The following is a 26,005-nucleotide window of genomic DNA, read 5'->3' as shown; positions in this document are numbered from 1 at the left end:
AAGAACTTACTCGATCAGATTTTCAGTGCTTAAAGTCACAGCTTTTAAAATAGTGTGGTACTGACACAAAGACAGATGTGGACCAACGGAACCGAATACAAGTCCAGAAATAACCGCCCCCTACAAACACACACATTCACCTTCATGAATTCGATGAGATAAAATAATCTTTTCAATAAATATTGCTGTAGTGATTGGTATCCATGTGGGGGAGAAATGAAGCTTGAGTCCTATATCACACTCAAAAGTTAATTTGAGATAGATCATAGGTCTAAATGCGAAAGATTAAAATTGCAAAGCTTGCAAAAACAGATTTGTTGTTCACATTTTGTTGTGAACTCTGAACAAAACACAAAAGCAGTATTAGTACTTGTGACTTGTGACTCTGAACAAAACACAAAAGCAGTAATAGTACTTCATTAAATTTAGGAAGAAGGTCACGTTTTCTAGTGGCTACTCAGTGGTATCCTCAGGTCCAAGTGGACCTTCAGAACATTTAAGTACTTCTACTGTCATCTTGATAGTTTGTAGACCTGACTTAACTAACTTTTACTGGTATGCTTTCAGCTTTTATCAGACACCAAAGGAAACACTCATGAAATTATTATTGAATCTGCTGTAATTATTCTTTAACCAATACTCTGGCATTTACTGTGGGCACTGTTCTAAGCTCTTCCTAAATATTAACTTATTTAATCCTAATAACTCTTAGGAGCTGGATACTAGTCATAAGTACAATTTACAGAGGATGATACTGGTGAAGAAACTTTTTTTTTTTTTAAGATTTTATTTATTTATTCATGGAGACACACTGAGAGAGGCAGAGACACAGGCAGAGGGAGAAGCAGGCTCCTTGCAGATGTGGGACTTAATCCCAGGACCCCAGGATCACACCCTGGGCCAAAGGCAGATGCTCAGTCACTGAGCCACCCAGGTGCCCTGGTGAGGAAACATTAAACAATTGCCTATGGCCTCATAATCCATTATAAGGTAAGGTTGGGATTTAAACATGGCCATAACAAAATACCACAGGCTGTGGCTGACATTTAAACAGAAACCTATTTCTCCCAGTTCTGGAGGCTGGAAGTCTCAGATAAAGGCCCAGCGGGGTTCAGTTTCTAGTAAGAGCTCTCTTCTGACTTGGGGAAGCCACCTTTTCCCTGTGTTCTCATAGGGACTGTCTCTGAGCACGGGCGGGGAGAGACTGAGCAAGTACGAGGGCCCAAGCTCGCTGGCATATATTCTTATAAGGACCCTAATCCTAGGGGACCAGCGGCCACTTTAGTGACTTTATTTAACCTTACTTACTTCTTTACTCCATATGTAGCTATACTGGGGGTTTGGGCTTCCGTTTTTGAATTTTCAGGGAGGCACCAACATTCAGTCCATAGCAGTTAATCTTGCCCCGAGTCCACATACAGCCACTTATTTTAAGGCCCATTTAAAGACATTGTCTTTAAGAAACTGGTGCAAGGGGATCCCTGGGTGGCGCAGCGGTTTAGCGCCTGCCTTTGGCCCAGGGCGCGATCCTGGAGACCCGGGATCGAATCCCACGTCGGGCTTCCGGTGCATGGAGCCTGCTTCTCCCTCTGCCTGTGTCTCTGCCTCTCTCTCTCTCTCTGTGTGACTATCATAAATTAAAAAAAAAAAAAAAAAAAAAAAAAAAAAAAAGAAACTGGTGCAGGGAGAGAGTAGCATATTGATTGAGCACAATCTCTCCAAAAAATGTGTGCTTTTACAAGTCAGTAACAGCATTGGCACACAGGCCTCTGTGTCCCAGTTTTCAGAAATTCTTGGAATTTATAACTTCAACTGTACTGTTAAAAGGACAGCAGTTGAATGGCTTTGTCTCTTGTGCTGTAACATTTCTGATGAAGCAGTGTGATAACACAGTGAGGTACCTTCACTCCAGGCTTCATTTTTGTAATCTCTTCATCCTTCTTTCTACTTAATGATATCTGGCCTTGAGGCACAATGAAACAACAGTCTTGGGTAGGAAGGAATGATTCATAATCCTATAGTTCTGAGAAAGGCATGGTAAAGGTCTTTTTTTCTCAATTGTATCTCCTACTAGGTCTTCCACCACCTGGGGCAGAGAATTCAGCTTTTCAATCCTTGACTTAGATTGCAGGCTGTACCTAGGGAGGACTTCTGCTTTCAGCTAGGTCACCTTCAGCCGGATGCAGCTCTTTGTTGTGGGCTATGAGAAATAGCCAACATATTCCAATATCCTAATTTTTTTCCCCTATCATTTCCCTTAATACTACATTTTTGTAGGTGCACGATTAGTGTCCCAATGTATAAGGTAACAACTTAGCCAAGTGCAAGGGTCATCCAAACCCGGAACAGTGGGGAGCACATTGTCCAATGTTCTACCTCCTTGGACTTGCCAATTATACACTTTAGGATGTGCTACTTGGAGCACCTTCTTTCCTTTCACTACATTCTCTATCAGGTCAGCACCTGTTGGCTGCACATAACAGAAACTCCAGCTCAAAGTTACATAAGCAATAGGGAAATTTATTTTCTCACATAAATCCAGAAAAGGTTAATCTTCAGACATGGTATGTCGGGACTCCTTGTTTACTTCTTTGTAGCTTTCTTGGTTCTGTCCTGCTCTGTGCATTGGTTCCATTTTCAGTGGGGTTGGAAGATTGTTGTGGTTGTTCCAATATCACAGTCAAACAAAACTCTAGAGCAGAAGGATCACCTCTTAAGAATTATATCTTTAGCCAGAATTGAGCTACATTCACATTGCCAATTCAACTACTTAAAAGGAGCAATAAGATTACCATGGTTAAAGGAATGTTGGAGAATCACTTCTTATTAATCATTCATAAAAAAAGAGGAAAAGACGGGTGCCCGGGTGGCTCAGTCAGTTTAGCTGCCTTCAGCTCAGGCCATGACCCCAGGGTTCTGGGACCCACCCACACGTCCAGCTCCCTGCTTAGCCAGAAGCCTGCCTCTCCATCTCCTCCTGCCCCTCCCTGCTTCATGCTCACTCTTGCTCTCTCTCTCTCAAATAAATAAAATCTTAAAAAAGAAAAAGGCTGTCAAAAGGAAGAATCAGGAGTTCTTGGGTGTTGAAAACATGATTGTTTTCAAACAAAACAGTAGAACAGAATATCTGCAGCTGAAGATCAAATTAGTGAGCCTGAGTATCAAGCTGGGAAATGCTGGGGATGATTATCCCCAAAATTCACCACTAAAAATTTAAATGAAGAAAAATATATTAAAAAAATTGAGTTGGAACATAGATAAAGATATCCTGCTATTCATCTGACAGGAATTCCAAAAGGAGAGAAAAGAGAAAATGGAGAGGAGGAAGTAAGTGAAAAAGTATTAGAAGAAAATTTCCCGGAGTTCAAAGAGGCAGGAGGCTTCTAACTGAAGAGGTCCGGAGCAAGACATGCAGTAAAAGATTCACACGTGAAATACATCAAAGTCGTATCTCTGAATTTTAAATTTTATTGGAACTTTAGATTTACTTATGTTGAGGAAATAACAGAAACAGACTGTCAAGAAAAGAGGAGAGTCAGACGGCCATCAGAGCCCTCACCATTAACACCGGATGCCAAAAGCTATACACAAGTCTAAGCCAAATAACTTTGACCTAAGAACACCATACGTGGTGTGCTAAGGTATAGTTGCATCCCCCTGGCCTTCCCGCTTTGACTGACAACTGGCTCTCCCCTAAGGTCCCCAACTGCCCTGCAACTTTCTCAAGTGATGGCTGTTTTCTCTTCCGTGGGCCTGGAGTCTAGTTAGATTTCCTTCTTGACCTTTGGTTTCAGTTTCAGACTGGTCTTTTTGCCTCCTTAGAACAACAAGGTTTCATGTCATCAGACTGTTTCAGTCACTTCTCCCGTCATGGTTATTTTACTGCCCTCTGAGTTATTCTTCCCCTTTCACACCCCCCACCCAATCCTACCCCTTTACCCATTCTTTGAGAATTTTAATTCCTGGCTCACTCACTCTTGCCTATTTCTATCTTGATTTCAACATGTGGATGATCCTGCAAATCTTGGCTTGTCTCTTGACTACTTCTCCAATGGTCTTATTCTCCACCTCATCTCAGCAACTCATATCCCTGTCATACACCAATGATATAATCCTCCCATCAATCTCAGCTTCCCGAATACTACTTATACTGCTCTTTGAAACCCCTCCTAACTTGCGGCTCACTCCCTCTAGGGGGCTTTGGCTACCTGCTTCACTATAATCTCTCCCTCACTTCCTTATACACCTCTTCAGCTGTCTTGGGCACCCCCTTGCTTTCCTGTATTCACTTGAAAAAATGAAAACTCTGTTTAAACTCAAGCTCCAGAAACACTGTTTCAATCCACCCTGTGCCTGCATGGGTGCAGCTGAACATAGTTGGAGAAATAAACTATGCTGACCAGTTTCACGTCACTTCATGATCACCAGCCTCACTGTGGGCCCATGAGGCTATCCTACCATGTAATCAGTTCTACAACATACACACCTTCACACTTAGTATCTCCGGAATGAGGGTGTGTCTTACACGTGCTACTATGACGTGTCACACTAAAACTGGCAGGGTTTTTCCTTTTCTGTGGTACCTAAAATATCAGTGTGTCTTTCGGTGAATAGCAATTTAGATTTGATGAAGTAAAGCATGATTCCCTAGTCCTTCCACACGATCATTTTGTACTCCCTTCCTCTCTCCTCAAACCTCCAACACTTCCTCTTGTATTAGCTGCTGGAGCTGCCAACGTTGCCTTCTTGCTGTGTTGACACATGGTCTTCCCTCTGTGTGTGCCCATGCTTCATGCCCGTATGCCCAAATTTCCTCTTACAAAGACACAAATCATACGATTAGGGCCCACGTTGACAGCCTCATTTTAATGAAATCACCTCTGTAAAGACCTCATCTCCAAATACAGTGACATTCTTATGTACTAGGGGTTAATACTTCAACATAGTAATTTTCACGGGACACAATTGAGCCCATAAAACTCTACCGTTCTCACTTTCGGTTCAGGACTTTGCCCCTTATTTTAGATACAGAAATGAGAAATTCCAAAGTTCCTACCACATCACCTCCACTTTTTACTAACTGCCTGCATTTCATTAACTCCTTTGCTGTTACCATGGATAAACTATCGATACTCCCAATAAATCTCTTCTTGCTAAACAAAGAACTTCCCTCAAGCTCACCTCTCTCTTGCATTATCAATTTTTTCCCCATACAAACTTTGAGGGAATCAGTTTTTGTTTTGTTGTGTTCTTCTCTACTTTCAGCCTCTAGAAATGTGTCTGGGACACCATACAAGCTCAATATCCAATGAACAAATACTGATTTTATAAACAAAAAGGAAACTCCTCGCTGGAAGCAGAATTATAACAGTATATCAGATAAGACAATAAAATGACACAAAGTTAAGTCAGTCAGTCCAAGAAAGAGAACTTCTTAGGAAAAAGCAGCAGTTCCCTGAAGGAAAAAGCCTTCTTGTTCATCTCAGACATGATCATATACCAGATAGGAGATTCAGAGAGAACCAACGGCTGATGAAAAAACTCACTTTATTGTCCAGGTAGTCTTTGCTATTCTTTTCTATTTAGGGTATGTTGTGTTTTCATTTGTTTCCCATCCCTTCCTTCTTCCCTCTCCTTCCTGCCCCCTTGCTTCCTTCTTTCATTCTTCTTCATCTCCTCCTCTCCCTCCTTCTAATTGTTAATACCCTGTCTCCTTTCCACCACTGCCTATGGTGGGGGAGTGTGGGGAGTTAGTTAAGTATGTGCTTCAGCCACACTTTGCCATAAGGAGTTGTACTGTACCAACCCTGAAACGAGAAATATAGATCCAGAGCTTTTTTTGGACTTCTGAATGAATAATGAGACAGAATGGTCTTTATAAAAAGATGTTTTGTCATGTATGGTAGCTACATGACTATTTTAAAAAGCATCTGTGTGTTAGATGCAATGAATCTGGGATTGGATCCTAGAACAGAAAATCAGTGATGGAAGGGTGATGAAATCCAAAGTCTGCAGCTTAGTGTTTGTCGTCTTGGCAAACGTACTGTGGTTATATAAGATGTTAACATCAGGGAGAGTTGTATGAAGGCTATATGGGAACTCTGTACTATCCTTGCACCTTTCTCTAAATCTAACACTGAAAAGAGTGTATGTATAAAGAAACCTATATAAGGAAACTGCACTGCCGGGAGATGGAATGTCTTTTCTTACTTAGCATTCATTTCCCCTCTGTCAAAAACATTCTGCTTTCAACTGGGAAGCTTCACATCCCTTTGCTCTCAGTCTTCATGATGCAGAGAACCACTAACCCTCTTTTGCCTCTGCAGATGGCAAGTGCCCCAGGCGTGACCTACGCAACAACACCACATTTTTCAAGTCGCAATTAGATTCAGAGATGGACATATCATTCAATCAACCCCTGGGAGATTCAATTCCAGGATTCTTGTGAAACTATTAGGAAGACAGGATCTGTTCTCTCCATGGGGGCTGCTGAGAGGGGTCATATCAGCCTTACTGTCATGAAGTAAGTGATGCAAAGTGGCACCAAGACAGGAAAGAGCAGAACAACCAACCAAAGGGAGCAACCCCCCAAACTGGTAACATTATCTAAGCTCCTCTATCCAACCAGCCTTGGACTTGGTCAATACAGTACACTTGCTGTGTAGGTCAATTTTAGTTGGATTTTCTGAATCTTGTATCTTGAATCCAGACTAGTACAAAAATGTCTAACTGTAGTGGGTTAATACTAACATGTTCATCTAGCATGACACTATTTTAAAAAGTATTTGTGCATATAAAATCTCTGGAAAGGGCAACCCAGGTGGCTCAGTGATTTAGCGCTGCCTTCAGCCCAGGGCCTGATCCTGGAGACCCCAGGATCAAGTCCCATGTCAGGCTCCCTGCATGGAGCCTGCTTCTCCCTCTGCCTGTGTCTCTGCCTCTCTCTCTCTCTCTCTGTCTCTCTGTGTGTGTTTCTCATGAATAAATAAATAAAATCTTAAAAAAAATAAAATCTTTGGAAAGATTGAATTGGATTGGAGTTACAAGACTTTCACATCCTGTTTTACACATTCCTGAACTATTTGGATTTTTCATAAGGAACATGCATTATTTCTGTCATCAGAAGTAGGAAACATTAAATAGAACTGCTATCCTATGAAGTATCTATGACGAAGAAAAAATAAAAAACAGCTCAACCTTAATTATTTTAAGTTGCCTCACTCATTTAGTCAAATAATTTAACCAATTCAAGTCATGAACTGAAACACTAAAACTTTTTTCTTAATAAATGCCATATAGCTGAAAGCGATAAACACTTTGGTCATGACATTACACAGAATTTTTCATGAAATATAGGCACGAAAAACATGGCTTTTGAGAGAAAACTCTAGCAATGTAGAAACTTTTACTTTGTTAACATCTATTCCCTATAGCTTTGATTTTTGGTCCAATTTATTTCCTAGGGTTATGAATTTAAAATGATTACAGCATAGTACATAGTACCAAAATCTGGGATGAAGTTTGTCATTGTTTTACATTCAGGATTCATAATACAGTCTTATCCTTTGATGGAAATTTCATCACATGGTCTATAGGCTCATGTAGGGATGTCAATTACATTAAACAAAAATTCATCCCAATCATCCTTTAAACTTTGTTGAATTACAAATTTGGTCCTAACATGTAGAATGTCAACAACAAAAATTCTTTTATATCTACATAATTGGGGAATATTTAGAAAAGTTACTTAATGGATTCCAATGTTAGCTTAAAAAGTGACCTCCCCCCATCTCTAGTCCAGCATTTACTGAGTGACATTAAAAAGCATTTACTGAAGGACAACATGTATACTATTCTCTGCTAATCCCTCAGAACAAAGGTCATAAACTGGTGTTCTAAGGTTAGGATTCAGCTTATAGGTGGTTTTCTTTTACTCAACAGTGTTTAAGCATTTAAAGAACTAGTTTGGGGATCCCTGGGTGGCTCAGCGGTTGAGCCTCTGCCTTCGGCTTAGGGTGTGATCCCGGAGTGTCCGGATCGAGTCCCACATTGGGCTCCCCGCATGGAGCCTGCTTCTCCCCCTGCCTATGTCTCTGCCTCTCTCTCTCTGTGCCTCTCATGAATAAATAAAATCTTAACAAGAATTAAAGAATTAGTTTGAAACTGGGAGGGTTTGCATAAAAAAGTCCAGATTTCTAGAAATCATTTGAAAAATGGGAAAAATCTGATCTGGCATCATTGCATTTCTGCATTGGGCATTTAGCACAACTTAGAAAGCAATTTCTCAGCTTCTGTCACATGTAATGATGTAAAAGCAAGTCAGAAAAAGATGGCAAGAGACATGTCTCCTCCTTTTGCCTCTAATCCTCTGTCTTGTAGCTGAATGTTGAAGATGCCTCAGTAACATAGAGCTCACTGTTCTATAAGAAGTATTAGGGATTCTGACTTTCAAAGGATTAATAACAATTTAAAAGACCAAAGGGAATAGTAATGTGCAGTATTTACTTAAATGTAGCTTCTGCAGCATCGAATTACAGATCTAATGTGTTTGAAAGGCCACTTGATAAAATCAAAACAAATGAAAAACATGCTGATACTTTATGGTGGAAGCTTACCCTAATTATAAAATAAAAAAGGAGAAATGAAATTTGAGTGCTAGATACTAGGTATTTATTCAAGGGATACAAACATAGTGATTTGAAGGGGCACTTGCACTCCAATGTTTATAGCAGTGCTACCCAAATAGTAGCCAAAATATGGAAGGACCCCAGATGTCCATTGACAGATGAATGAATAAAGATGTGGTGCATACATACGACGGAATATTACTCAGCCATCAGAAAGAATGAAATCTTGTCATTTGCAATGATGTGGATGGAACTAAAGGGTATTGTGCTAAGTGAAATAAGTCAGTCAGAGAAAGACAGATTATTTCACTTATATATGAAACTTAAGAAACAAAAGAGATGAACATAGGGGAAGGGAAGGAGAAAGAAAATAAGACAAAATCAGAGCAGGAGACAAACCATGACTCTCAACTATACGAAACAAACAGGTTGCTGGAGGGGAGGTGGGTGGGGGATGGGGTAACTGGGGTGATGGGCATTAAGGAGGGCACTTGATGTAATGAGCACCGGGTGTTACACACAACTGCTGAATCACTAAATTTTACCTCTGAAACTAATAATACACTATAAATTAAACTGATTTTAAATTAAAAAAATTTTGTTGCTAGAGTCATGAAACCCTACCAAGTATATTTATCCTAGACAATATGGTCACGTAAAGAAAAATAACATTTTGACAGTTTCCTTTGACTCTTGTTACTCTAGCCTCATAAGCATTGAGTTTTGGTGCTATCTCTTTAACAAGTCTCAACCATTAAAAAGCTAGTGACTTATCAAGGTTTAGATCATCTATATGGCCCATATACACTGATACTGTATAGTGAGGTAATGAAAGTTGGTCTGTATGTAACAATTTCAGCCTCACAGTACATCTATCTGTTCTCTTTCCATTCCTCATTTTCCATTAGAAAAACAAACTAAGGGATTTCCTGATAACTGCAAAAGTTTACTTTTAATAGCTCTATGAATTGTGTTACATTTAACCATCAGTTCAAGGCATGAAACAAAATTCACTACATTTATTAAGTAGGAAGGTTTTTATAACACCACTGGTACGCCTAAAGGAGCAGGATCTAAGTTGGGCCCCTGCAATGCTCTTTGAAAATACAGAAGTCAGGATGCCTGGGTGGCTCCATGGTTGAACTTTTGCCTTCAGCTCAGGGTGTGATCTCAGGGTCCTGGGATCGAGTCCCACATCAGGCTCCCTGCGTGGAGACTGCTTCTCCTTCTGCCTATGTCTCTGCCTCTGTGTGTCTCTCTTAATACATAAACAAAATCTTAAAAAAAAAAACAAAAAACAGAACTCGTCCTTAAGGAGGCTACTGCACTGAGGGCACACTAGAACTAGAGATACCAATGGCAGCAATTGCATCTAGATAATAGGAAGACAACTGCATCCTGGCGCTAGGAAATTAAATCAGGAAGCTGAAGACACCTGGAAGGCTGGCAAAGGTACCTTGGAGTCTTCTCAGGAAAACCACAATCTTCCTACCCAGTGGCAACAGCCAGAAGCCACATTGATGACGGACTCTGACTTACTTCTGCTTCCCGAATCTTGGACAAGTGTATCTTGGCAAAACCAGATTTATATACAGAAACTGGGTGCAAAGGAGTCAGTCAGACCATTTAAAAAAACAAAACACCTTTCTAACAATGGAAGGTGAATGAAAGTTAAGGGCCAATTGAAGTATTTACTATACACACGTTATTAAATTTTAATTTGTATTGAATAATTTTTGCAAATGTATATTTAAAGGTATACAGAATTAAGGTGGTCCAGTCCAGTAACAATTCAATTCTAGGCATTTACAAACATTTAACGCAGATTATATATATGGTAATAGGGCTGAGAGAAGTACAAAACAGAATAATATACCTTCTCTCACACAGAAGTAAGCTGTAAGACTAATACCGTAAACCTCCTTATTCCTGGAATCCATCCATTTCCAGCTCCACTGTCGCTATCTTAATGCAATTCATAAGCATCTCTGACCCTGATTATCTAAATGGCTTACTAAATGGTCTTCAAGAAATCTGTCAACTCTGTTATTCACACTGAAGTCAAAGTAAAAAAAAATTTTTTTTTGTTAATAGACTTTATTTTTCTCACTTTAGATTTACAGAAAAATGAGTAGAAAACACAGAAAGTTCCCACATACCCTCTTGTCCTCCCTTTACCCCCATTCCCCCTGCGGTTAACATCTTGCATTAGTGTAGTACATTTGTTATAGCTGATGAGCCATTATCAATACATTATTTAACATATAAAGTCACAGATTAGAGTTCACTCTTTGTGCTGTACATGCTGTGGGTGTGGGTCAATATATAGTGACACATGTCCACCATTAACAGAATAGTTTCACTGCCCTAAAAATCCCCCGTGCTTCACCTATTCATTCCTCCCTTTCCACCCACCAAACCCTCCCAACTTCTGGCAATTACTGATCTTTTTAACAGTCTTCATACATTTTGCTTTTTCCAGAATATCACATTGGTGGAATTATAGGATGTGTAGGCTTCTCAGATTGACTTCTTTCAGTTAGCAATATGCTTCTAAATTTTTCTCCATGACTTTTCATTACTTGGTAACTCATTTCTTTTTATTAACTCCATTGATATGGATGTACCAGTTTACCAATTGAAGGGCATGTGGTTGCTTCCAAGTTCTGGCAATTATGAATAAAGCTGTTATAAACACGAATGTACAGGTTTTATGTGGACCTAAGTTTTCAACTCATTTGTGTAAATACCAAGGAATGTGATTGGATCATTTGGTATGAGTTCATTTAGTTTTTAAACAAAATGTCACCATTTTGCATTCTCCCTAGCAATGCATAAAGGTTCCTATTGCTCTACAGCCTTGTAAATATCTAGTGTTGTCAGTGGTTTGGATTGTAGCCATTAGATCAACCATTGTAACAACAGTATCTCATTGTTTTGCAAATATTTTCTCCCATTCATGGCTTGACTTTTCATTTTCTGAACAGTCTTGCAGAAAGAAATTTTCAATGTTAATGAAGTTTCACTTACTTTTTCTTTTATGCATCATACTTTTAGTGTCATATCTAAAACAGTCATCACCACAGCCAAGGTCCTAGATTTTGTGTGTTATCTTCCTTTATAGGTTTGTTTTACATATAGATCTATGATTCATTCAGTTAATTTTTTTTTAAACGTGTAAGGGATGTATCTAGGTTGACTTTCTATGGCCTGTAGATGTCCAGTTCTAGTCATTTGTTGAAAGACTGTCCTTTCTCCACTGAATTGCCTTTGATCCTTTATCAAGGATCAGTTGGCTATGTTTGTGTTGGTCTATTTCTGGTGTCTGTACTCTGCTCCACTGACCTGGTTGTCAGTTCTTTCACCAATACGTGGTCCTGGTTACTCTAGCTTTATAGAAGTCTTGAAGTCTGATAGTGCCAGTTCTCCAACTACGTTCTTCTTCAACATTGTGTTGGTTATTTGATTTTACAATTAAACTTTACAGTCTTTGCCTATTAAGTTCCTTAAGCTTTAGAACTGATTTGTCAATATTTGCAAAATAACTTCTTGGGATTTTGCTTGGGATTGCATTGAATCTAAACATCAAATTGGAAAGAACTGATATCTTGACAATACTGAGTCTTCTTACACCATGTACATAGAATATCCCCATGTACCTCAAAAAAAATTTTTTTTTACCAGTTTTGTAGTTTTCCTCATAGAGATCTTGTATACATTTTGTTAGATTTATACCTCAGGTTTTTTCTCTTTTGTGCTAATGTAAGCCATTTTATTTATTTATTTATTTATTTATTTATTTATTTATTTATTTATTTATAATTTTTATTTATTTATGATAGTCACACACAGAGAGAGAGAGGCAGAGACAGGCAGAGGGAGAAGCAGGCTCCATGCACCGGGAGCCCGACATGGGATTCGATCCCGGGTCTCCAGTATCGCGCCCTGGGCCAAAGGCAGGCGCCAAACCGCTGCGCCACCCAGGGATCCCTGTAAGCCATTTTAGATTTTTTTCTAAAAAGATTTACTTTAGAGAGAGAGAGAGGGAGAGAGAGAGAGGGAGGGAGAGAGTTTGGGGTGGGTTGGCAGAGGGAGAGGTAGTCCCAAGCAAATTTAGTGTGGAGCCTGACTCAGGGCTCGGCCTCAAGACAACTGGAGGTGAAACCAAAAGTTGGCTGCTCAACTGTGACATCCAGATGCCCCACTATATTGGATTCTCAGGTTCAAATTTTAATTGTTCATTGCTGAATATAAGAAAGCAATTAACTTTGATATGTTAACTTTGTATACTGCAAGCTTTGGTAATTGCTTATTCCACTTTTCTTTTTAATTGTGATTTTTTCACATAGACAATAGTGTCATTTGGGAATAGGGTTTCTTTCTTTTCAATTTGTATACCTTTAATTTCCTTTTCAGGGGGTGACTTCTAGTACACTGTAAAGCATGGTGAGAGGGGACATCCTTGCCTTCTTTCTGATCTTTGTTGAAACTTATTTTCTTGGGGGCCTGGGTGGCTCAGTGGGTTAAGCATCTGCCTTTAGGTAAGATCATGATCCTGGGATCCTGGGATCGATTCCTGCTTCCAGCTCCCTGCTCAGTGGGGAGCATGCTTCTCCCTCTCCCACTCTCCCTGCTCTGCTCGTGCGGTCAAATAAATAAAATCTTAAAAAACAACAGCAATCCTATTTTCTCACCATTTAGTAAGATATTAGCTCTAGGTGTACTTTCTCAAGTTGAGCAAGTTCCTTTTTATTCCTAGTTTGCTGAAACTTTTAATCGTGAATGGGTGGATTTTGTCAAAACTTCTGCACATATTGACAAAATCATATTTTTCTTTAGTCTGTTAATGTGATGAATTACACTGATTTTTCAACACTGAATCAGACTTGCATACCTGTAATCCCACTTGTTCATAGGACTTAACTTTTTTAATATATTGTTGGATTCAATTTGCTAATATTTTGCTGATGATTGTTGCATCTATGCTTATGAGATAAGGTGTGCAGTATTCCTACCTTGCAATCTCTGGTTTTTGCATTTGGGCGATCCTGGCATTATAGGATGAGTTAAGAGGTCAGAGTGAATTTTTTATTACAAAATGTCTCAAAGAAATGAGAAAAGTAAAATGAACATGTATACCTCATACCTAATCTTAATAAATCTTATTTTCCAAATTTGATAGTTTCTTATAATATACTTACTTACCCATCCACCCAAATTTGTTCAAAGCTTATATTCCCTTACATCAAAATAATTACTGTCATGAGTAGTATTTCTAACTTTCATTTTTTTATTCCCCTTTATTGTTTGGCAGACTTTTACATTTTCTTTCTTTCTTTCTCTTTTTTTAAAGGTTTTATTTATTTATTCATGAGAAACACAGAGAGAGAGGCAGAGGGAGAAGCAGGCTCCATGCAGGGACCCTGATGTGGGACTGGATCCCAGGTCTCCAGGATCACACCCTGGGCTGAAGGTGGCGCTAAACTACTGAGCCACCCGGGCTGCCCGACTTTTACATTTTCATGTAAAAATATCACTAGCTTTTTATTGCTCTTTATTTTGGATTTATTAATATTGTGTCATTTGGCTCTTATTAATTTGATTGCTGAATTCTATTGCATTTTGCAAATTTACAGCTTACTTAAGTAGTCTTTTTCCTATCAATGGTCATTTAGATCACTGCCAATCTTTTGATCTTACAAACATTACTACAAAGAACATTTCTGAATGTATCTCTGCAAAAATACAAGAGCAATTATTTTTCTAGATTATATATTGCAGAAGAAAATAATTCGTTTTAATTCTCTATGTTACTTGTAAAATAATTTCTGCAAGGAGGTTTTCATATAATTTATTCAGTAAGAGATTTAAGTATATTTTTGAGTTGGCTTTTAAAACAATGAGGTCATGGTCTGCAGGTTATTATACAGTTTGTAAGCAAATCCACCTATCACAATGTTAAGTAAATACACAAAATTTATGCAGAAGAATTTTTAATAGTTTACTTTCTATAACCTCATGTTGATAGGTAATAATCCTTGGAGGACAATAGTAAATATAAATCTAAGAATATTTATAGGAATGTCTTTGATCTTCTGAGTAAACAATAAGTACATTTAACTCAGAGTTAAATTACGCAAATACATTTGTATGTATGCAAATATTCTCTAACCTTTAAAAAACTTTTATAAACATATTGGCATTTTCCAAAGTATTTTTCACATTCTCAGAAAGCTTTGCTATTGTAACCTTTTCGGACTTGTGGCTAATAATTTCAGTTACAATTTTTAGACAAATTTGAATTACACTAATAATAATTGGTAATTATTTTGTTCCACAATAGCTAGATGTGGATTTGCGGGGTTTCAGGGTATTGAGCGCCTTCAGTGTTGTTATATTGCCAAATGGCTCTCCAAAGTGGTTCTACCATATTATACTTCCATGGGAACTTGTGTTGGATGACTTGACAACTTTGTGTTGCCATCAAAGCGTCATGTAATAGCTCACTGTGACTTCATTTTATATTCTTATGATTACTAGGGATTCGTACTTATTTTCCATATGGATCTGCTTTTCTACACTTATCTTTCTTGGGTCACTGAGTTGCTTGATTTTTTCATTGAATTGTAGGAACTCTTATATTCTAGATATAATTTGTTAGGTATATGTGTGTTAAAAATCCCACTTAAAAAGATTTTATTTTTTTTATGAGAGACACACAGAGTGAGGCAGAGACATAGGCAGAGGGAGAAGCAGGGTGTTTGAGGGGAACTCCATGTGGGACTTGATTCCAGGAGCCCAGTGTTGCAACCTGAGCCAAAGGCAAACACTCAACCACTGAGCCACCCAGGTGCCCCCAAAATCTCATTTTTAAAAGAGATTTTATTTATTGTAGAAAGAGAGAGAGAGTGAGGGGAAGAGCAGAAAGAAAGGAGAGGGAGGGGGAAAGAATCTCAGGCAGACTCTGCACTGAGTATGGAGTCTGATGGGAGGCTCAATCATATGACCTGAGCCACACCAATAGACAGATGATTAACCAACTGAGCCACCCAGGCACCTCCCTTTTTAGAAGAGTTTATTTTGGAGAGAAGAAATCCCATCTTTTTAACTGTGTTTATAAAGCCATTTGTTGTTTTTAACAGTCACATTTGTCAAGATTTTATGTGGTTTTCCCAACTGCTATAAGAAATCCTTCTCTATTGCAAGTTCATAAAAAAAAAATGTTGCCTGTTGTCTCTTTTCTTTAGTTTTAACTGTTCACATCTGGGTCATTATTTAACTTGAAAATTTGCTTTTGAATGGCCTAAGGATTCACTTTTACTTTTTTCATAAGCCTAAATATTTGACTTGTTACTACTTATTGTCGGTCCTTTCCCCAGTGATGTGCAGCGCTCTGTTAACCATGTGCCAAGTTTCTATAAACGTGTGAGTTTCTGAGGTCTCTGTTTTTGTGCCATTAGTTTGTTTATTCCTGCATGATCAGTCATTAGTTTTACAAGTTTCTTTTCTTGGTGGAGCGAGTCTGCTTACGTTTTTCAACATTATTATGACTAATCTTGACCATTTCCTCTTCCATATAAACATCCGGATCATTTTGCAAGGTCTATAAGAATTATTTTGAGATTTTTATTGGACTGAATTTATAAATTAAGAATGGGCATACAGTATTGTCTTTCCATCCATGAATAACTCTCCATTTAGTCATGTTTTAAAAAAAGTTCTTCAAAAATGCTTTGCAGTTTTCTCCGTAGTCCTCCCAAGACTTACTGCAGCTTGCTATGGAGAATGAACCATTTTTAGCTACTGTCTTCTTTGATTGGTGCAGTGCTATAATTGTATATCACTCTTGGATCCAGAGCAATAGTTCAAAGTTTGCCTCCCTTGAAGGTGTACACAGACATTATCTACAAATATAATCCCTTTCTTCTCTCCCTTTACAACTCTCATACCTCAGATCTCTTCCATTCCCACTTCTCAGACTTTCATGTAGTTTTAAGAAATGCTTTGTCTTCATATACTGAGTTATTGGTATATATAATCTCCTTTAAACATGAATAATGTGCAACAGAAATAAATTTCCAGATGCTGAAACATCACTGCAATCCTGATATACACCATATTAGTTTTTTCTTCACTTTTCTTGTTTGGTAACTGCTGAACTGTGATCTTACTTGAGATTTTTAAAACTATGTTTATACGTTAAATACTGTACAATTTCCATTTATAGGTCCTTGGCCAGGCTTGAGAATCAAGTTAATACAAAGATTGTAGGCTGTGTTGGATACTTTTTTCTTTTTTAGTAAAAGCTTTTATAATATAGGCATTATGTGTTTCATGAAGGCTTGCTAAGTCTGCTGTCATTTATGGCAAGAAGGATTATCAACTCAGTATCTATATGGCAATTAGTTTATTATGGCTTTCTATTCTTTTTGAGTCAATTTTGATCATGTCCTTTTCTTAAAAATTACTAATTTCTTCTGTTTTCAAATACTTTGGCCATACTGTTGGGAGTGACCTCCAAGGTCTCTATTACTACTACCAAGTAGTAATATAGTTTCATCTTAATCCTCCGTATACCAGAAAAAAAGAATATCATTTGTTATCTGGGTCCAAAAGGCCCCTTTAATTTTTATTTTTCCTTTTAATTTTTAAAAGTATTTTAAGTTGTTTAGCAAAATGTACAGAATAAAGATACAGTGAAACACATTAGAAATTTGAATAAAAATATAAACATAGCAAACCCAAATTTTTGTTATTTTCCTGGTTTTCCTTGGTATTAATATATGAGATATTGGGTAATGTACTTGGAATGCATTTTAGACATTCTTTAACTGTCATGAGCCTAGAGCATATTCAACTTATAATTCTTGACTCTAGATTTCAAGTGTATCTCCAATGAGCTCTGGATTAAGTATTCCTTTGGTTCTTTTTTTTTTCCTTTGCTGCTTCTTACACTTGAATCTTCAAGAGCAATACAATTTAAACCTTAGATGTCACACTTTTGAAGAGGATGGCTAGCTTCTGTGCTTCATAATTGCAAAACGTGTTCACTTTTAGATTTGTAAGCATCAGTTAGAATGGTCAGTCCAATTTTTTCACTTTTACATCATTTATTTCATTTCAGTCACCTTTGAATGTGCATTTGCCTTTAAAATTTGTCTTTTAAAAAATGGATGATGCAATAATGAAGATTTCACTATTGCATTATTCTTCTAGGTGATTCCATTACTATTGTTTTCCTACTGTAGTCTTTTTTTTTTGCATAGTTTCAGATGTTATACCAAAGGTTAATATTGTGGGTTTATTTCTTCTCCCCTTTTTTTTTCATTTAGTTTCTGTTCAGTTTGTCCAAGGGAATACGCTTTTGCTTTTTTTTTTTTTTAATTTTTTACTTATTTATGATAGTCACAGAGAGAGAGAGAGAGAGAGAGAGGCAGAGACATAGGCAGAGGGAGAAGCAGGCTCCATGCACCGGGAGCCTGATGTGGGACTTGATCCCAGGTCTCCAGGATCGCGTCCTGGGCCAAAGGCAGGCGCCAAACCGCTGCGCCACCCAGGGATCCCACGCTTTTGCTTTCTTAACATTCTCTACAGTTTGTCTCCTGTTTCACAGATTTATTTTTAAATTTTTTTGATGGACGGTACTTTTTTTTTTAATTTATCAAACATTCTGGTCAGAAAACACAGTCTGGCTATCAATCAAATCTTTGAAATTTGCAGGCTCTTTGTGATTTAGAGTATTTATAAAAATTACTTGCTGTGGACTTGAAAAGAATATGCATATAATCTATAATCTGTTTTGTGTCCCATTTTTCTCTGTTCTTACAAATTTCCTATCTACTTGCCATATCCATATCTAGTCGAGATGCTAAATCACTGTGAATTTGAATCTTTTTATAACTCTTCATTTTGCTTTTTTTTTTGAGAGAGAGAGTACTTTCAGTGGCATAAAGGAAGGAGAGAATGTTAAGCAGGCTCCATGCCCAGCGTGGATCATGATGTGGGGCTCGATCTCATGACCCTGAGATCATGACCTGAGCCAAAATCAGGAGTCGGTTGCTTGACTGAGGCACGCAGGTGCCCCATACCTCTTTATTTTAAATGTTATTCTTTTAAAAGCAGCAAATAGATGGATTCCATTTTCCTAATTCCTGATGTTTCTTTAAAACAAATTTTTATTTTTAGATTCATTGTGCTATATTTGGACTTACTACTGTACTGGATTTACTCCTTCCCTGATTTCTTTTGGATTTATAGTTAATTATATTCCTCCTTTGCTGAAGATCTTTAAAATTTTTGGTTTATATTTTCTAAAATAATTTTTAAAAGTAATATAGCCTCTTAAACATTCAAGTCAATATAAAAATATTTTTACTTAATCTTAAAAATTGTAAAGGAAGTCATTTCTGTAATACTGAAATTTTAAGCTAAATTTCTTACATTACTAAGGTCTCTAACTGAATCAATATATCATAGCAATTTGATATGCACCATCACTCCTTAGAACAGGTATCAGAAACTTTATGCTATTTTATTCCCAATTCATCTCTCCATTGTATTCTCTCATGTAATTTTATCTTATTGCAATATAGTGTATTGCTTGAAAGCCTTTTACTGATACTCTATTATGAATCTGTCTCAAAATACATGAAAAACATTTATTGAAGTAAAAAATATTTTTAGAAATTAAAAAAATAGGTTTCCAACAACTATAAACCTCCAAGTGTTGAAGACTGTTGTCTGGATTACTATTACTACTCAAATTACAAAAACATAAATACATTAATTTTAATAAATTATTATAAACAAAATAAGTCTTATTGGAAATGTATCTCAATGAGAATGTATTGTGCTGTATTTTCTTATATTTATGAGTAAGTTCTGTTATTGCTAGAATAAGACATCTATTTTACTATTTTATTAGTACTTTTTATGTGTAGATATAAATGCTGAGAAAACTCACTCATGTATATAGAAAAAAAGGGTCAGAAAGAATTGTCATAGTGATGTCACTCAATTCTCGGACTCTTTAAGGTATATGCCAAAATTTGTAAACTGAATCTGTAATCAAATTATTTTTAATGATTTTGACAATTTGAGCTTTCTTCAATTTTAAAAGCAAAGAATTGAAGACCACCCTCATAAAAGACCTTGTTGTTCAAGCCATTTTCCTTCTTAATCCTTTGGAAAGTTAACCAAAGATGTTTAGTAAGACTTTATCAGTAACTCTTTCACTTAGTCATCTTGCTAGTAGAGCTTAAAATCAAGAAAAAAACTGAGTAAAAACACCTCCCACAAAATTGGAAATTGCAGAGATTTCTTGAGGATAATGATATATAGATTAGAAAACTTATGTTTGAAAAACAATCATGTTTACAGAATTAGGATTTAATATAAAATATCTGAAAAGGGAGAATTAATCATAACTAAACTGATTTTCTAAAGCTAAATGTACTATGTCCTAGTGTACATTTTGGGGATATTTATTCCATTTACCTATACCTAAGTATATACTCTGCTCTTATTGTTTATGGTAGTTTATCAAACTAAGACACACATCCTAACATTTCTGAAGTTGGGATGCATCTTAACAATTGATGGCACACAGTTTAGTGGCCAGTGTTTTTACTAAGTGGTATGTAATTATGAATCATAGAACAGTGTCTTAGATTAGATGAAAATTTAGATTGTGGAAATTAGGAGCAAAAAAAGATAATGAATCACTATTAAGTTCAGGGAATATGCAAGGCGTATCGATGACTATTATGTGTCTTATTTACGAAAAACCCATAATGTGTTTCTGTTAACTTAAACCTAAATGCATGTTCAGAATTAAGAAACAATAGGAAAAAGGAAAAGACTTGGGCCAGTTAAAATTAATACGGATTTACAGAATCTGATCATGAACTGGCAAAGGTTAATGTTTCTCCTAAGTATCTGAAAAATGCTCTGGAAAATATACAATCATGAACTTACCTTTGATATGTGATCTTTTCACTGGAAAATCTATGATTAGTATGTCAGAAATAAACATGGAACTTCTAATTTCTTCCTCCTTGAAACCGTGCTAATAATGCTACTGAGACAGGTTTGAGACATATTTATCAGGTTCTTTACTATTAGGAGAATGGTGAAAATGGCTTGACAGCATTCACCAAAACCAATCATGCTTTTGTACCAGTTTTGAATATTCTAAGATAGATGAGGCAAATAATCTTATCATTTGTTTGTTGCCTAAAAAATAAGGTAACTTTACCTTCAGTTTATTTTCCTGCTCTCTGCTTTACTTTCACACGAGTCACCCATAGGAAAAATGAGTTTTTCGAAGTCAGGAAACAAAAAAGGCAAGGCTATTAAACTAAAACTGTCATTGTACTATCTCCTACTTGATAACACATCTGAATTCTGAACATCTCCACCTGGGCCAAGATAACCCATTTCTAAGACCACACTTCACTCATAATACAAATTAGCTTCCACCACACTTTCTTAAATTGGGCAGTCAAAAAGGTCTGTGCAGGTTGACAGGGATGTTAACTCCACATCTTGATGGCGTAGTGCAAGGTTCTAGAAGAAGAGTATGTGGGACCTGAAATACTGTTGGGGTTATTTTTATAAAACACAAACTCACCATAGTTTTCCTATGTAAATTGGGAGAAGGGTGATTATGAAAAGGCAGAAGGTAAAAAGGAGAACTAGCATAATCCACTAAACAAGGAAATGTTCTTTACATCATTTTAACAAAGAGTATACATGAGAATTGAGGATCTGGAAAATTTTCTATGCCTGCATTTTCCTTGGAAGGTCGAAGACTCCAAGTACACACACTCTTGTTTGAAGACCCAACTACAGGTTATACCTCCGTTTTTTAGTTATCTAAATATTTAAGCTACATACTTAACTAAAACATTTTCTAAGTTATATAGCATTTCTATGGAGGTAAAAATGTGTATTTTGTAACAATAAAAGGCAATTATTTTTCATATTAGAGAATGATCAATTCTTTCATTCAGCTAAACAAAGATAGACTAATAATAGAAACAAACCAAATTATCAATGTTGCAAGAACTTTGATAACTGAATACACTATCAACTAGAGTCAAACAGTAATGCACCTTTCCTGAGGACAAAAAAAAAAAAAAGTTTCTCTTAAGAAAGTCAGAAAAGGTCAGCTCTGGAAGCGGATGCTGGTAACTTGGCAAGAAAGAATTTCACATTTCGTTGTTTGATATTACACTTAGAGTGAAATAAAATGCACATAAACCATTAAAACTGTTACAATTTGTGTATGTTCCAAATACACTATGAATACATTGGCACAAGATCCTTCCTGACTTCCTTTTTCATCTTTGCCAATAATCCAGTGATCTCTAAGAGGTGGTTTAATAATTATTTCCAAATGCAATTTCCTAAAGATAGTATTTCTTACCTATAAAGTTCATTAAGAGGTTTACAAAGTATTCTATTTGCTCTAATTTTCATGACACATCATGACCTCAAGTCATCTGGGAAAGACAAGATGTTAGAGTATAAAGACATTTCCTTTAAAATATTGGGGAAAATTACTAATTTACTATCCTTTTTAGAACAGGAGACAAGGCAGAGCAATACAGTAGTTATAATCAGAATGTCTGCATTCATTCACCAAATATTTATTAAGCACCTACTATTTCCCAGACATCATTCTACCAGCTGAGGCTCTATAGGGGTGAATGAGAAAGTAATAGCTACCATTTATTGAGTGCTTACTATGTGCCAGGCTCTGGCCTAAGAGTTGCACACATAAACCCATTTAATCCTCAAACACAACACCTCTATGACATGGGTACTATTTTCATTTTACATATGAAAAAATTGAGGCATAGAGAAGTTAAATAACTCATCCAGCTATTAATTGGTAGAAATATCCCTGGCTGTCACAAAAGTTTCCATAAATCTAAACTCTTTCCCTTCTCCTTTTCTTCTTTGCCTCTGTGAGAACTAACAGAACGGAGTATGGGTCAAATAGGTGGTGTGACCATTTCATTTTTAGAGGTTTCTTTTTGGGAATGTTTAAACAGATTTTTAAGTAGCTCTATCTTCATCATGTTGTGATCTCAAGATACCCAAAAAAACCTGAATGCTGGAAGACTTAGTTTTGTTTAAATAGTTAATGTAGGTACACACATGCAGCATCCCTTCCTCTGGAAAAACCACTTTTCTAATCCAGGCAGGCCTACTGGGGCGGAAGATTATGGGACCCGGTCTCATTATAGGGGAGGTCCACAGTTCAAGCTAATTAGGTCTCACTGCCTTGGGCAGAGTGACTGGTTCAAGATGACAGAAACATGATCCAGGCATGACAAATCTTTCTTGGGATGGACAGAGATGTTCTCTTCACAAAGGAAGAAGTGATTTGACTGCTGGTACTCTACCTTCCTTAGCTCAAGAGAAAATGATTCCAAAATATTCAAAGATGTTGAAAAATTTACATCCAGGACACTTCCATCTAACTATGCAAGAAATAGCCTATCACTGCCTTTTCCAGTAAAATGAGTATAAAAAGTATAAATACCCTTTAAGTGGGTTTCTGTGACTTTCAGTCAAGTTTCAATGCATTTGCAAAACCATTTACATAAAATATGCACAAAGAACAATGTTTATAATAAATAAGAATAGAATTCTTTTCTGTTCTCTTCCTTCATCCTTTCCCCTGTGAGTAAATATAGAACTGTCTCTGGCTCAAAGGATGGTTTATTTCATTTTCAAAAGTAGTATTCAAAATATTTATCTATGAATTCTAAGCAAGTGATTACAGGCATTGTTTTAATAATTCTATTTCTTTAGCATATGACAAAACCACAGTATATCTAGAAAGACAAAAATGTTTTATTTTAAAACATTGGAAAACCATTGAAAGACAAATGTCCATTATATAACCATGAACGTTAAATATTTGGAAACTGTGAATCTTCTAAAATGTGGTAGGCACTTCCAAAGAGCTAAATGTTGCAAATTACTGTACTGTATGTCTTCTCTAATATCAACAATACTTGATATGATGAAAAGTACCAAGAAGACTCAACTAATTGTTATTCAAAGTCACCATCTTAGGGTTCAACTTAATTACAGGAGTAAAAGTTTTGTCCAAGATGTTCCTGACACATGAAGCTTCCAGGTGAATTTCAGAAATGTTTAACAAAAGTATCTTCCTTTTTTGCCTGTGAATGTTTGAGTATTGCTGTATTGTTGGTTAATATCCACTACAGACACTGGTTCTAGGCCAGCCCAAGGGTCTTCAAGCATTGAAGGCTTGAAATAACTTTCCAACTCATTAGACATTCTTTTTTCTCTACCACGCCCTGATCCAAATGGTGTAGATGTCCTTGGAGAACCCTTTAGAAAAAAAATCATCAGTTAAAAAAATGTTTTGTAGAGATAATTGGCACTTAAAAAAAAAAAAAAAAAGCTAGTGGGGATCACATTGCTAGTTTAAAAGTCGTGTTTTGAACCCAAACATGTTCCATTTGGAATGGATTCCAAAATCCATTCTTTCTTTAACCTAGTGTTTTGGTCTGTAAGAGTATTTAGGCCGGTCTAACGGCATGCCAACGCTCAGCTCAAATACTTTTCAATTTCTATGTAGGAGCTTTGCAGAACTACCCATTGGTGATGAAATAAGCAACTGTGTTTCCATTTTTCCTCAAAATTTCCATCATTTTTTTCTGAACAAAAATTTTCAAAAAAAATCTTTTTTTTTTCTTTTCCCTTCTTAACGCTACAGCTTCAAAATTTCAAGAACCTTTCCATCCTGTGCAATTTTATCTCCTTAGCTCTGGACTCAAAAAGGGGTCGGGGTTGGTTTAGCCCTATTGGAAGTTAGAAAACCGTGCGAGCTTGTTGAACCACAGACCTCCTAGCCACACCAGAAATAGCCCTCGGTCTCCAGGAGAACGAGAATCTTACAAAATCAACGATCTTCCCTTAGGAAAACTTGAGAAGCAGCCAGTGTAGTTTGAAGCTCTCCCCCCACCCCCTCCGCCCCTCGCCCCCGCCGCGGTTCCATTAGTAGGGAAATGGCACCAGTGTCTGTCTGTCTGTCACCCTGTAACTCCGGTGAGCTCTCTGCTGGGGATGCTTTCGCTTTCTTATCCCTCGGAGAATAATTTACTCAAACGAACGGGCCGGGCCCCCGGCAGAGGACAGTGTGTGAACGGCAGTGCACGAGTCCAAAGCAGGAGGGCTCTGCAGACAGGGAGCACAGGGCAGCCCGGAGGGCCCAGCGGGTTAGCGCCGCCTTCAGCCCGGGGCGTGACCCCGGAGACCCGGGATCGAGTCCCACGTCGGGCTCCCTGCGTGGCGCCTGCTTCTCCCTCTGCCTGTGTCTCTGCCTGTGTGTGTGTGTGTGTCTCTCATGAATAAATAAATCTTAAAAAAAAAAAACAAGAAAAAAAAAACCCACCTCAGAAAGTACTGAAGGTAACCTAAGTTACTTAACTTCTCTCTCAGCCTCAGTTTACTCATCTGCAAAACAGGGCCAACAATAGTATCTCACCTCATAGAGGATTAGACAAAATAATCCATGGAGAGGGATTATTATTAGTACCATGCCTGCCATACAGTAAGAGCTCGGCAAACGCTGGCTATTATTACCTGGGGGTGGGTCTGCTGCTGCCCTGGGGAGTAGCCGAATTGCTGCTGGGACCCCGCGGGGGACTTGGAGTAGGAGCCAGGGTAGCCGCCAGGGGACGGAGACCCGAATCGGCCCCCCGGGAAGCTGCCGCCGTGTCGCGGAGAGTGGCCGCTCCCGTAGGGCCTAGACCGGGGCCCGTACGGCGGCGTGTGGTGCGGACTCCCGTACCCGTCCCGAGGGGAGGGCGGCCGCGGTCCGCCTCCGCCCGGGGCACCCCGGAAGCCGCTCCCGCTACCCCAACCTCCTACACCCGCGCCGGGGTAGGGAGGAGTCGGGGGTCGAAGGTTCTGCCGGTGCATGTCAGGAGACGGAGACCAAGCCCTCAGCGCCGCGCTCTCCCGCCGGAACTGGCCCGACCAACCCTTCTCAGAGGCTCGGCGGTCCGCTGCCGACACTGTCCCCCGGCCTCCAGCGCAGCACAGCATCTTGGTTCCGGCGGCACAAGGGTTCCGTCGGGCGCACCGGAGAAGCGGGTTACTGGTCCGGATAGAGACCGGTTGGACTTAAAGGCAAGAGGAAGAAGAAGGACGAGAGGGAGGCCGAACAGTCGGCTCCAGCAAAGGCCCCCAGGGCCCCGCGGGGCTTGCTCGGGCCCGGCCGACTGCGGCCCGGAACACAGCGCGCTGCGGCCCCGCCCAGGAGGCGGGGGGCGGAGCCGGAGGGGCCCGCGGGCGCCCCTGCGGCGGCGGCGGGCGGTGCGCGCTCG

General features: G+C 38.3%; 1 protein-coding gene across 1 annotated transcript; it reads right to left on the bottom strand.

The window, feature by feature from the left end:
• Positions 1 to 23,475: 23,475 nt before the first annotated feature.
• MPLKIP (M-phase specific PLK1 interacting protein) lies at positions 23,476 to 25,924 on the bottom strand. The gene is made up of 2 exons (XM_038562659.1): positions 25,260 to 25,924; positions 23,476 to 24,002 (listed from the first exon to the last, which is right to left on the bottom strand). The coding sequence occupies exons 1-2, from the start codon at positions 25,722 to 25,724 to the stop codon at positions 23,802 to 23,804; spliced, it is 666 nt and encodes a 221-aa protein (XP_038418587.1). The 5' UTR covers positions 25,725 to 25,924; the 3' UTR covers positions 23,476 to 23,801.
• Positions 25,925 to 26,005: the final 81 nt, after the last annotated feature.

This window comes from Canis lupus, chromosome 18, assembly GCF_011100685.1.
Source record: "Canis lupus familiaris isolate Mischka breed German Shepherd chromosome 18, alternate assembly UU_Cfam_GSD_1.0, whole genome shotgun sequence".
Classification (NCBI taxonomy): domain Eukaryota; kingdom Metazoa; phylum Chordata; class Mammalia; order Carnivora; family Canidae; genus Canis; species Canis lupus.
Note: the sequence above shows the minus strand (reverse complement) of the source record. Positions and strands in the feature narration are given on the sequence as shown.